Raw genomic sequence first — 14,966 nt, 5'->3', positions numbered from 1 at the left:
ATTCAGGAAAACTTGGCTTATTAGGCAAATTGGGCCTTGCATAGTAAGCTGAGAAGTGCGTTCTGGCTACTAGGTACGACATATATATATATATATATATATATATATATATATATATATATATATATATATATATATATATATATATATATATATATATATATATATATATATATATATATATATTGTTTTTCTCTGTGTGTCGCTGCGGCTCCTGCTGTGCCGGCAGAGAGGGTGATGTATGTCGTTGCCAGGGTGGATACACAAGTATAGTCCCATGCTAACTGCCTGCCACCCTTCCACGGACGCAGTGTGATTCCGTCTGGTCGGCCGGCAAAGCTAACAGAGTCACGATTCAGTAGGTTGCGGGGCTCTCTCTCCGCTGGACACTGAGCAGAGGCAAGGCTTCTTTTAATGATGTCGTTGACTTCGTCGTGTCTAGTGTGCCAACCACCCGATTTTCCACAGTGCAGGCCATGCAGTCCATATTCGTCAGCATCTGCCTCGCCGCAAATACACCTGTGAACAGTGTGGATAGGGGCAGCAAGGCGGAGAGCGACTGCAATACGGAGCTCCTGCGGATCAAGACGTGTGCCTGTCGCAGACATAGGGACTGCCAGAAGGAAGTCCCCTGCATGGGGAGCCTGCACAGCTGTGAGGCGTGCACGATCACTGGGGGTTATATATATATATATATATATATATATATATATATATATATATTGGTGTATACTGGCAGCAGGTTTTCTTTCAAACATGTTTCATTGAATATGACCGCATATTCTGTATTTATTATTTTCTGGTTTAGGGCTTCTATCCCTCTAACTATTTTCTTAGCATCAGGGCTTAAGCCCTGATGCTAAGAAAATAGTTAGAGGGATAGAAGCCCTAAACCAGAAAATAATAAATACAGAATATGCGGTCATATATATATATATATATATATATATATATATATATATATATATATATATATATATATATATATATATATATATATATATATATATATATATATATATATATGTGTGTGTGTGTGTGTGTTTTAACCTAAAAGGGGGTACCACCTCTTGTGCAAGTGTAGGGACCCATTGACTCGGAGAAGAAAATAAAGAGCACTCAGAGAAGACCTTGTGGATCCTCACTGAACACTTTGATATTTTCTTCTCCTACCACCTCTATTCTTTCAGTAAGTGTGTGTATATATCTAACTTTATTTTACAATTTCATTACACAAAAAGGGTTACAACACTGGTTACATGCAAGGTACAAGGCTACTTGTCACAAGTTGTAGAGCTCCTCCAGCTCCTCAGATGGTGGGCAGGAACCATGGATGCAGTGTGCATTTCCTCTCTGGATCGCCACACTAAGGCGCTGAAAGAGGAAACTGGCAGCTCTAGGGTCTCTAGTTGTTTCGATCAGCTTGGACCCCAACTCCTTCAAAAAACATGCAGGACTTTTACCCCAAGCGCCAAGTGTCTCTGAGGCAATGGGAACAAAATTGTAGTGGTGATCAAGGTCTCTGTATTCACGTAACTTGGTTGCTTCCCGGTGATTGGCAGCTCCTCCTGCTTGTGCAGCACTGAAGTCAACATAGGTCTTGGCTAAAGTTGAAACGCAAGTGTAGTCCCACACCAACTGTCTACCATTCTTCCAGGGGTTCACCGTGATTCCGTCTGGGCGACCGACAGGCTCATCAGAGTTGCAGGACATTAGGTAACGGGGCTCTCTCTCTGCTGGACAACCGCCTGTGGTAAGGCTTCTCTTAATAATGTCGTTAACCTCGCCGTGTCTTGCATGCCATCCTCCTGTCCTTTGGCAAAGAAGGTCATGCCGTCCGTACCTGTCGGCCTCTGCCTCGCCGCAAATACACCTGTATTCGGTGTGGATTGGGGCAGCGAGGCGGAGAGCCACGGCAATTCGAAGGGCCTATAGTGTGAGACGGGTGCCGGTTGCTGACATTGGGTTTGCTAATAGGAAATCACCTGCATGGGGAGCTGCTACAGCTCTAAGTCAGGCAGTGTCATGTGGTGTTCTCGCAGCTTCTTGATCGACAATGGGGCGATCCCAGCTGGATTGCTTATGAGTTTCAGGAAGTGGTGGTTGGGGTGCTGGTCCTGAAATAGATACCCAGTTAGTGGTGCAGTCTGTAAAGTCTGTCTATGACTAGACTAGACATGACTATATATATATATATATATATATATATATATATATATATATATATATATATATATATATATAAAATCGTCGTATCTAAGGGCAGTCCGGGTTCTCTATAAGCTTAACAGGCTTCCTGTCCCCGACAATGGGAAGCCGTACACATATACATATACACATGACTGCACCACATCAGGCTCTACAGGACCATGGTCAGAATTAAAGGCAGTATCGTAATTGGCGTCTCTCTCTCTCTCTCTCTCTCTCTCTCTCTCTCTCTCTCTCTCTCTCTCTCTCTCTCTCTCTCTCTCTCTCTCTCTCTCTCTCTCTCTCTCTCTCTCTCTCTCTCTCTCTCTCTCTCACCACCGTAACAAGACTAAGTAAAGTTACACAGTTAATGAAATTGGGAGATAGAGAACAAAAACATTTATTTGTTCTCTGTTTTTGTACTGTTTCTTTCTCTAATTATTCATGTATGAAGTTGGTCGTTGTTGCTTTTGTTTTTCTAGTTTTTTTTTTTGTTTCTCCTCGGCACCTCTCTGCTGTGTGTTTGATATTTATCTTTCTCCTTCTCCCTTTCACTTTCTTTTTGCCCTCTCTTTCTTTCTCTCTCTCTCTCTCTCTCTCTCTCTCTCTCTCTCTCTCTCTCTCTCTCTCTCTCTCTCTCTCTCTCTCTCTCTCTCTCTCTCTCTCTCTCTCTCTCTCTCTCTCTCTCTCTCTCTCTCTCTCTCTGACTATACGTACACAAAACAAATTTTCTAACTGACTGGGATTAGTCTCCATAATACCTGCCCTTTTAGCCCGTTAACGTCCTTTGATTTTGAATTTGACTTTTTTTGACTGAAAAGTCCTTTTTTAACAGTTGTGTGTGCTTTGAAGATGGCCAAATTATCAGCGGGTGTGTACATATGTGATTTCAGAGAGTAAGTATATATATGGATGGTTTCAGAGGGTGAGTATACATAGATGGTTTCAGAGGGTGAGTATACATGGAAGGTTTCAGAGGGTGAGTATACATGGATGGTTTCAAAGAGTATACATGGATGGTTTCAGAGGGTGAGTATACATGGATAGTTTCAGAGATTTAGTATACATGGATAGTTTCAGAGAGTGAGTATACATGGATAGTTTCAGAGGGTGAGTATACATAGATGGTTTCAGAGACTGAGTATACATAGATGGTTTCAGAGACTGAGTATACATAGATGGTTTCAGAGAGTGAGTATACATAGATGATTTCAGAGACTGAGTATACATAGATGGTTTCAGAGAGTGAGTATACATAGATGATTTCAGAGACTGAGTATACATAGATGGTTTCAGAGACTGAGTATACATAGATGGTTTCAGAGACTGAGTATACATGGATGGATTCAGAGACTGAGTATACATAGATGGTTTCAGAGACTGAGTATACATAGATGGTTTCAAAGACTGAGTATACATACATGGTTTCAGAGACTGAGTATACATAGATGGTTTCAGAGACTGAGTATACATAGATGGTTTCAGAGACTGAGTATACATAGATGGTTTCAGAGACTGAGTATACATAGATGGTTTCAGAGACTGAGTATACATAGATGGTTTCAGAGACTGAGTATACATACATGGTTTCAGAGACTGAGTATACATGGATGGATTCAGAGACTGAGTATACATAGATGGTTTCAGAGACTGAGTATACATAGATGGTTTCAGAGACTGAGTATACATACATGGTTTCAGAGACTGAGTATACATACATGGTTTCAGAGACTGAGTATACATGGATGGATTCAGAGACTGAGTATACATAGATGGTTTCAGAGACTGAGTATACATAGATGGTTTCAGAGACTGAGTATACATAGATGGTTTCAGAGAGTGAGTATTCACGATTACTTCACAAAATCAAACCCCACTCAACCCTCCCCACAAAACATTATCCCACATAATTCAACCAACCAAACTGTTCACCCAAAACCCAAAAACCCAAAAACCCAAAAACCCAAAACCCCCAAAAAAGCCTACTACCACAAAACCCCCTTCCCCACGACCCCCCCCCCCTACAAAACCTTCACCGCAAAATCTCCATATGTTACCCACAAAGATAACAAGACGATAAGGTGAGCTCTAGCACCATGCTCACACTCAACCGTAAACTCAACGTTGTCAGAAGGTTGTGGGTTGGTACAGTGGAACATTCCGGTAGTGGTAACGGTGTAGCAATGTTCCAGCAACTATGACAACGTCGTAGCAACTATGACAACGTCGTAGCAACCATGACAACATTGTAACATCACAAAAAGTCGTCATGGCAACCATGATGGAGAAAGTGATCTCAGAGGAGAAAGTGATCTTAGTGGAGAAAGTGATCTCAGTGGAGAAAGTGATCTCAGAGGAGAAAGTGATCTCAGTGGAGAAAGTGATCTCAGAGGAGAAAGTGATCTCAGTGGAGAAAGTGATCTCAGTAGAGAAAGTGATCTCAGAGGAGAAAGTGATCTCAGTGGAGAAAGTGATCTCAGAGGAGAAAGTGATCTTAGTGGAGAAAGTGATCTCAGTGGAGAAAGTGATCTCAGAGGAGAAAGTGATCTCAGTGGAGAAAGTGATCTCAGAGGAGAAAGTGATCTCAGTGGAGAAAGTGATCTCAGTAGAGAAAGTGATCTCAGAGGAGAAAGTGATCTCAGTGGAGAAAGTGATCTCAGAGGAGAAAGTGATCTCAGTGGAGAAAGTGATCTCAGTGGAGAAAGTGATCTCAGAGGAGAAAGTGATCTCATGAAGAAAGTGATCTCAGTGGAGAAAGTCATCTCAGAGGAGAAAGTGATCTCAGTGGAGAAAGTGATCTCAGAGGAGAAAGTGATCTCATGAAGAAAGTGATTTCAGTGGAGAAAGTGATCTCAGAGGAGAAAGTGATCTTAGTGGAGAAAGTGATCTCAGTGGAGAAAGTGATCTTAGTGGAGAAAATGATCTCAGTAGACAAAGTGATCTCAGTAGAGAAAGAGATCTCAGTGGAGAAAGTGATCTCAGTGGAGAAAGTGATCTCAGTGGAGAAAGTGATCTCAGTGGAGGAAGTGATCTCAGTGGAGAAAGTGATCTCACGAAGTGATCTCAGTGGGTGATCTCAGTGGAGAAAGTGATATCAGAGTAGAAAGTGATCTCAGCGGACAAAGTGATATCAGTGGAGAAAGTGATCTCAGTGGCAAGGGGGCCGTTTTCATGCAGTAAGTGGATGGAACTTGCAATGGAAAGCGTACTAGCCGGCCCACCTTGATGCAACTTGCAATGAAATGTCCTGCAACATTTAGCATCTCACTGCTCCCTCCATTTTTAACTACAAAACTGTGCGTCCGTGGCTCTGAGAGAGAGAGAGAGAGAGAGAGAGAGAGAGAGAGAGAGAGAGAGAGAGAGAGAGAGAGAGAGAGAGAGAGAGTGAGAGAGAGAGAGAGAGAGAGAGAGAGAGAGAGAGAGAGAGAGAGAGAGAGAGAGAGAGAGAGAGAGAGAGAGAGAGAGAGAGAGAGAGAGAGAGAGAACTCAAGCAACTCACAAAACGACGTCACAGGCCGCGAACATCAGATTTTAATGTCATTAGGCGCCCTCCGTGGGTCAGCTGGGAGAGTGTTTGTTTCCCATCAAGCAGGGCCCGGGCCACTCACAGGGAATATTATACGAGCCGCGCCCCGAGGCTACAGCAGACGCAGCAGGGGGCACTATGGCAGCTACGCCCCCAGGCTTTGGTGAGGGGAATGGTGGGAGGGGGGGGGGGAGATGGTGGGGGATGGGACAGGAGAGAGGTTAGAGAGAGAGAGAGAGGGAGGTTAGAGAGAGAGAGAGAGAGAGAGAGAGAGAGAGAGAGAGAGAGAGAGAGAGAGAGAGAGAGAGAGAGAGAGAGAGAGAGAGAGAGAGAGAGAGAGAGAGAGAGAGAGGGAGGTTAGAGAGAGAGAGACAGAGACTGAGAGAGAGTAAACGGAAATAACAGTTCAGAATTTCAAAAGGTCCGCCTTTGATATCAACACCCTAAAATCAATTTATATATCATAAGATGTCTCGCAGAGAGCTCTATGGATAAATTATTCTATATATTTATATATAATTATTCTATATATTCCATTATAAGTTTTACAAATCTATTTAAAAACTAAGAAAAAAGGCCGAGGTCCGCGACAGAGTCTGAAAATCCATGTCATGTATTTTTCTGAATTTCTGCTGGAAGGTGAACGCGGCCTGGCGAGCGCGGCGCCTGGGCGCGCGCTCTCATATATCGCGTCGGACTGAAAATCAACGACATTAAGACTTATAGTTATAGGCACTATAGTATGCTCTGAAGCGACGACTCCGACAAGAGGGCGGGAGGTAATAATGACAACAGGAAGAGAAATGACTTACCGGAACACGCCAGGACGAGACAGATGACAAACGAGATGCGCAAGGCGGCCATTAGTCACAGTTGCCGGAGATCGCAATATTTTTCTTGGTCGCTTATTCTTTGCTGCACTTCACTGTTTTTTTGTCACTTTAGTTTGTCTTTCTCTTTATGCTAATGTATATTCTTAGCTGTTGTAGTTGTTAGTCGTTAGTTTATTATCATTCTTGATTTATTTTAGCATTTGTATATTCGTGGCTGTGATTTGGAGAGAGATGGCAATAATGTTTATTTGGTTGCCAGTGTATGATGACGTCATTTATTCATTTAATACTGATAACTATTTTGTTTCAATATATATATATATATATATATATATATATATATATATACATATATATATATTATTAATACATCTTCATTCATTCCTTCTGAAGATGTATTAATATACGAAAGTACTTAAGGAAATTCCTGTTTCAATTCTTCCTCCGTGGTCTGACACTGTCATATATAATTTATTAGATTTTAAATGTTCATAGTTCATATCCACCTCACTGAGGAGACCAGAAAGTTGTTCATGGATGTCTAGGGAACTTGACCAATAAAATGTTCACCAGTGTGGGGGAACTGTTCAACCAAATGTTCCTGCAAGTTTCGTGATGTGGTTTACTTAATTGTTGATGGCTTGTTCAGAGCGTTCAAAACTACACATAGATGTTCAAATACTTGTTTACCAGCCACAAGGACGTGTTCAATTACTTGTTCACCGTTCGCAAAATCTGTTCAGTAGCTGTTTGCAACAGTTCTAAATGCTGAACAAGAAATATTCTTGGATGACATCCTCAACCAATCAAGCTGGGAAGATTCGCTAACCCAATCAACCTGGGAAGATTCGCTTAACCAATCAAGCTGGAAAGATTCGCTCAACCAACCAACCTAGGAAGATACCGCTCAACCAATCAAACTAGAAGCTAACTATCAACCAATCAAACTAGAAGCTAACTATCAACCAATCAAACTAGAAGCTAACTAATCAACCAATCAAACTAGAAGCTAACTAATCAACCAATCAAACTAGAAGCTAACTAATCAACCAATCAAACTAGAAGCTAACTAATCAACCAATCAAACTAGAAGCTAACTAATCAACCAATCAAACTAGAAGCTAACTAATCAACCAATCAAACTAGAAGCTAACTAATCAACCAATCAAACTAGAAGCTAACTAATCAACCAATCAAACTAGAAGCTAACTAATCAACCAATCAAACTAGAAGCTAACTAATCAACCAATCAAACTAGAAGCTAACTAATCAACCAATCAAACTAGAAGCTAACTAATCAACCAATCAAACTAGAAGCTAACTAATCAACCAATCAAACTAGAAGCTAACTAATCAACCAATCAAACTAGAAACACACATTCAACCCAAACAGCACCGATGACAATTTACTGTTTCCAAAACACTTAAAAAAAAAATATCCTAAGTGCCACTTAAAGCGCCAGCACCTAATCACCTCCTCTTCTTAACGAGCGAACTGATGCTCCAGAAGCAATTAGTCGACAGAAAGACGATGATTAGCAGTGAACGAAGACGGGTAGTGGTGGTTAGCGGTAGTTTGACTAAGATATGCGTGAGAGGATAATTATATTTTAAATAAGGCGGTCAAATTAGTTATTCAAATCAGACATGCAATTTAGATATGCAAATGAGATATTATTAGGAACCAGATTAATGGTACCATTAACCATACACCAGGAGCCATTAATGGTACCACTATTATACACTTGAGCCATTAATGGTACCACTATTATACACCAGGAACCATACTAATGGTACCACTATTATACACTAGGAACCATTAATGGTACCATTACCATACACCAGGAACCATTAATGGTACCACAACCATACACCAGGAACCATTAATGGTACCACTACCATACACCAGGAACCATTAATGGTACCACTACCATACATCAGGAACCATTAATGGTACCACTACCATACACCAGGAACCATTAATGGTACCACTACCATACACCAGGAACCATTAATGGTACCACTACCATACATCAGGAACCATTAATGGTACCACTACGATACACCAGGAACCATTAATGGTACCACTACCACACACCAGGAACCATTAATGGTACCACTACCATACACCAGGACCCAATAATGGTACCACTACCATACACCAGGACCCATTAATGGTACCACTACCATACACCAGGAGCCAATAATGGTACCACTACCACACACCAGGAACCATTAATGGTACCACTACCACACAACAGGACCCAATAATGGTACCACTACCATACACCAGGACCCAATAATGGTACCACTACCACACACCAGGAACCATTAATGGTACCACTACCATACACCAGGAGCCAATAATGGTACCACTACCATACACCAGGACCCAATAATGGTACCACTACCACACACCAGGAACCATTAATGGTACCACTACCATACACCAGGAGCCAATAATGGTACCACTACCATACACCAGGACCCAATAATGGTACCACTACCACACACCAGGAACCATTAATGGTACCACTACCATACACCAGGAGCCAATAATGGTACCACTACCACACACCAGGACCCAATAATGGTACCACTACCACACAACAGGACCCATTAATGGTACCACTACCACACACCAGGACCCAATAATGGTACCACTACCACACACCAGGACCCAATAATGGTACCACTACCATACACCATTTCTTATCATGGGACAAAAGTCCACCAACACTTTTTTATTTATAAAATTTAACTCATTAACTTTTCACCGTTCTGACAAGCGTAAAAAAAAAAAAGGTCTTTTGTTGTTCTGTTTTTGTTTTTGTTCGCTGTGACTTTTGTGTGTGTGTGTGAGTGATGATAAAACGGAGGCTGTTGGGGAGGGCGGGAACTTTTTATCTTAATCTCGTGGGAGGCTTTTATGGCTCTGTCTTAGAGAGCACGTCAAGGGATGGGGAGGGGGGGGGGGGTTTGAGGGGCAGCCTCGCTGGTTGCAGGGTCGGTGTTCGATCCCCCGAGGTCCGTGTGGTACTGTTGCTTAATCTCGTGGGAGGCTTTTATGGCTCTGTCTTAGAGAGCACGTCAAGGGATGGGGAGGGGGGGGGGGGGTTGAGGGGCAGCCTCGCTGGTTGCAGGGTCGGTGTTCGATCCCCCGAGGTCCATGTGGTACTGTTGCCTCACTTTATGTCCCCCAAACAGCTTGTCTGCTCTCTTAACTCTTTTAAGTGTTCTATAGTCATCTTGAGGTTATCTTGAGATGATTTCGGGGCTTTTTAGTGTCCCCGCGGCCCGGTCCTCGACCAGGCCTCCACCCCCAGGAAGCAGCCCGTGACAGCTGACTAACTCCCAGGTACCTATTTACTGCTAGGTAACAGGGGCATTCAGGGTGAAAGAAACTTTGCCCATTTGTTTCTGCCTCGTGCGGGAATCGAACCCGCGCCACAGAATTACGAGTCCTGCGCGCTATCCACCAGGCTACGAGGCCCACTACGAGGTCATGGTTTAAGTGCTGAAGCGTTTCAAATTTTTAGTCTTGAAGTAGTGAAAATTAGCGACTTTTTTATATAGCGAAATTAACACGAATTAGTGTAAATTATCATCTAGAATTTCTGGGAAATGAATATTCTATTCACCTGGGTTCTAGGAGATTCGAACCCTGAACCCCCAGGCATGTAAGGCTGAAGCTCTATCTAACGATTGGGCTATGAGTTTTCTCAATAAGGAAAGTTTCCATAATTTCTTTTATGTATGTATATTTCGTGCTTGCATAGAACTGAGAAGTATATTTTGTTAAGCCAACACTATTCCATGTCAGTGGGATATTTTAGAACGTTCTGTGATATTTAAAAAAAAATATGTGTGATCGGGATTTAAACACCTGCGTGCAATTAAAACAAGATCAAATAAACAAATAAAAAAGCCAGACTTTGTTAATGTTTCCGGAGAATATTTAAAAGTATAATAAAGTGTTTATAAATCCTTTATTTAAGTTTCTAGCTATTCATTCCTAAGACCAAATTATTGCACACAATATATAAATCTTTGTAAAAGGTAATTAGTCATTCTTCTAATAATTATCGACCTATTTTTTTATCATCATTCGTAATTCATCAACTCACATAAATTATCATTCGAAGTTAAATGTTAAAATAATAGGCGATTCACCGACTAATTAAAAACTTTCAACGTGGCTTCCAAAGAAATTGTCGCGTTTTTAATATCTTACAAATATTTTTATTATAGAAAAGTTGCAAAACGTTCAGCCTTTGAGAAAGTTTTTTATTTTTTTTTTTAAGAAAGTTAACCCACTGAAGACGCCTTCTGAAGCAATGATGAGTAACAGATTTTAATGTATATGAATGTATATAAATATGTCTGCAAACTTGACTATCGGGACGCGAAATATATATATATATATATATATATATATATATATATATATATATATATATATATATATATATATATATATATATATATATATATATATATATATATATATATATATATGTGTGTGTGTATATCACGAAAATAAACACGTGATTAAGAATGTGACAATGTCAGACCACGGAGGAAAAATGAAACAGGAATTTCCTTAAGTACTTTCGTATATTAAATACATCTTCAGAAGGTCCTAAGACCAAATTACCTTCTGAAGATGTATTTAATATACGAAAGTACTTAAGGAAATTCCTATTTCATTTTTCCTCCGTGGTCTGACATTGTCATATATATATATATATATATATATATATATATATATATATATATATATATATATATATATATATATATATATGTATATATATATATATATATATATATATATATATATATATCTCCCCACAACAGCTAACTAACTCACGGGTACCTATTTACTGCTAGGTGAACAGATGAATTAGGTGAAAGGAAACATGCCCAACCATTTCTGCTGGTCCCTGGAATCGAACCCAGGCTCCCCCTGAATGTATGTCGACAACGAAGCCAACTGTACAAGTAAACCCTATAGATATAAATAGTTAACAGTAATTCATTGAAGTGGCTAAACTCTTAAATCCCTCTTACGAAACCGGTTCATCTTCCCCCCATGGTTATTAGTGTTATAAACCACCTCGAACCGTATCGAAACTCGGAATAAAAAGGTCGGCGTTCAATCCCCGACCGTCCACAAGTGGTTGGGCACCATTCCTTTCCGCCGTCCCATCCCAAATCCTTATCCTGTCCTCTTTTCAAGTGCTATATAGTCGTAATTGGCTTAGCACGTTTCCCCTGATAATTCCCATCCTTCCATGTTTGCGTCATGAGTGAACGCTTGAGTGACGTACATCACAGACGGACGTCGCTGAGACGCACAAGACACTGTACTGTGCAGACGACGAGTCACGATAACGAGGCTGAAGGTATCATGATCACAATAACGAGGCTGAAGGTATCATGATCACAATAACGAGGCTGAAGGTATCATGATCACAATAACGAGGCTGAAGGTATCATAATCACGATAACGAGGCTGAAGATATCATAATCACGATAACCAGGCTGAAGATATCATGATCACGATAACGAGGCTGAAGATATCATGTCCAAACCACACATCTGAAGACGAAGACACGACCACGACGTTTCGGTCCATCTTGGACCACTACCACACACGACCTGATCCAGGACGGACCGAAACGTCGTCGTCTCGTTATCTCCTGATAACGGTTTGGTCATCAGAATTCACTATGAATGACAGCCATAACAATAGTACGTGAACGTCAATTACTCAATTATACCGAAAATATTATAAATTAATTTCGGAAATAATGAGTGTAAAAAAAATTGATACATTTTCGTAAGAAAATTGAAAGAAATAAGAGAAAAGGAATTGGTGAAACATATTGGCTAGTTTTGTTCATGGGCTTAAGACCTAACAACCTGTGGGTAGTTGATGGACTTAAGACCTAACAACCTCTGGTTAGTTGATGGACTTAAGACCTAACAACCTCAGGGTAGTTGATGGGTTTAAGACCTAACAACCTCTGGGTAGTTGATGGACTTAAGACCTAACAACCTCTGGGTAGTTGATGGGCTTAAGACCTAACAACCTCTGGGTAGTTGATGGGCTTAAGACCTAACAACCTCAGGGTAGTTGATGGGTTTAAGACCTAACAACCTCTGGGTAGTTGATGGGCTTAAGACCTAACAACCTCAGGGTAGTTGATGGGTTTAAGACCTAACAACCTCTGGGTAGTTGATGGACTTAAGACCTAACAACCTCTGGGTAGTTGATGGGCTTAAGACCTAACAACCTCTGGGTAGTTGATGGGCTTAAGACCTAACAACCTCAGGGTAGTTGATGGGTTTAAGACCTAACAACCTCTGGGTAGTTGATGGGTTTAAGACCTAACAACCTCTGGGTAGTTGATGGACTTAAGACCTAACAACCTCTGGGTAGTTGATGGGCTTAAGACCTAACAACCTCAGGGTAGTTGATGGGTTTAAGACCTAACAACCTCAGGGTAGTTGATGGGCTTAAGACCTAACAACCTCTGGGTAGTTGATGGGCTTAAGACCAAACAACCTGTGGGTAGTTGATGGACTTAAGACCTAACAACCTGTGGGTAGTTGATGGGCTTAAGACCTAACAACCTGTGGGTAGTTGATGGGCTTAAGACCTAACAACCTGTGGGTAGTTGATGGGCTTAAGACCTAACAACCTGTGGGTAGTTGATGGGCTTAAGACCTAACAACCTCTGGGTAGTTGATGGACTTAAGACCTAACAACCTCAGGGTAGTTGATGGACTTAAGACCTAACAACCTGTGGGTAGTTGATGACCTTAAGACCTAACAACCTGTGGGTAGTTGATGGGCTTAAGACCTCCAATAGGCTTCCCATTGTCTACTTCGTCATCCCATCAACATAGCAACCTACTCTTAAAAATCGCTTGAACCATCATAGCAACATAAGCTTGAAATTGCTTGCAAATAACATAACCTCTTGCATTGTTTGTGTCAAGACAAGCACTCCACAAACAACCTTGTTTGAGTCTACTGACTTGGCGGTTTGTTTGAATGGTTTTGTAACCCTTAAAGATAATATATGACACCAATGATGGTGAGGCTTCGCCCAGTCCATCTGTGAGACGTGTTAACTACCATACCACCATTAGTGTTGCGCGTTCCCCGCAAGCACAACTAGGTAAGTACAACAAGGTAAGTACACCCACCCCTCTCTACAGGGCTGGGTGGCCGAGTGGACAACGCTCTAGACTCGTGGACCAAAGGACCGGGGTTCGATCCCCGCACCCGGCGGAGACAGATGGGCAGAGTTTCCTTAACCCTGATGCGTCTGTTCACCTAGCAGTAAATTGGTACCTGGGAGTTAGACAGCTGCTTCCTGTATGTGTGTGTGTGTGTGTGTGTGTGTGTGTGTGTGTGTGTGTGTGTGGAGGGGAAAAAAACAGTAGTTAGTAACAGTTGATTGATTGACAGTTGAGAGGCGGGCCGAAAGAGCAGAGCTCAACTCCCGCAAGTACAAACAGGTGAATACAAATAGGTGAATACACACACACACACACACACACATATATATATATATATATATATATATATATATATATATATATATATATATATATATATATATATATATATATATATATATATGTCGTACCCAGTAGTCAGAACGCACTTCTCAGCCTACTATGCAAGGCCCGATTTGCCTAATAAGCCAAGTTTTCCTGAATTAATATATTTTCTCGAATTTTTTTCTTATGAAATGATAAAGCATACATTTCATAATGTATGAGGTCAATTTTTTTTATTGGAGTTAAAATTAACGTAGATATATGACCGAACCTAACCAACCCTACCTAACCTAACCTAACCTATCTTTATAGGTTAGGTTAGGTTAGGTAGCCGAAAAAGTTAGGTTAGGTTAGGTTAGGTAGGTTAGGCAATTAATTCGTGAAAACTTGGCTTATTAGGCAAATTGGGTCTTGCATAGTAGGCTGAGAAGTGTGTTCTGGCTACTAGGTACGACATATATATATATATATATATATATATATATATATATATATATATATATATATATATATATATATATTGATACAATTTTTTATATATATATATCCTCAACCACAATTGCCTCCAGCGTACGATAACCACAATACTCTCCCTCCTACAATATCCACAAACACAATACCCTCAAGGATGACTTAATTGGCGCAATTAGTCGCAAGAAAGGTCTAACGATGTCATTATAGGTGCTGTCCTTTTTAGCACTGAAATCATTGTATTATTCAACCACTTAATTAGTATATGAGCGATTTTAAACAATTGTAGGCTTAGTGTATCATAATTGTATTATATTAGGCCTAGGATTGGTTAATTTATTTATGTTGTAATTTTAGGAGGTTAGGCT

General features: G+C 40.8%; 1 protein-coding gene across 1 annotated transcript in view; it reads right to left on the bottom strand.

Annotated features, from left to right (window-relative positions):
* Positions 1 to 6,754, bottom strand: part of LOC123750423 (uncharacterized) — a 97,982-nt gene extending 91,228 nt beyond the window's left edge. The window contains exon 1 of the mRNA XM_069324150.1: positions 6,526 to 6,754. Within this exon, the coding sequence (XP_069180251.1) occupies positions 6,526 to 6,577 (52 nt within the window). The 5' untranslated portion in view covers positions 6,578 to 6,754. The remainder of the gene's footprint in view (positions 1 to 6,525) is intronic.
* Positions 6,755 to 14,966: the final 8,212 nt, after the last annotated feature.

Source organism: Procambarus clarkii, chromosome 13 (assembly GCF_040958095.1).
Source record: "Procambarus clarkii isolate CNS0578487 chromosome 13, FALCON_Pclarkii_2.0, whole genome shotgun sequence".
Classification (NCBI taxonomy): domain Eukaryota; kingdom Metazoa; phylum Arthropoda; class Malacostraca; order Decapoda; family Cambaridae; genus Procambarus; species Procambarus clarkii.
Note: the sequence above shows the minus strand (reverse complement) of the source record. Positions and strands in the feature narration are given on the sequence as shown.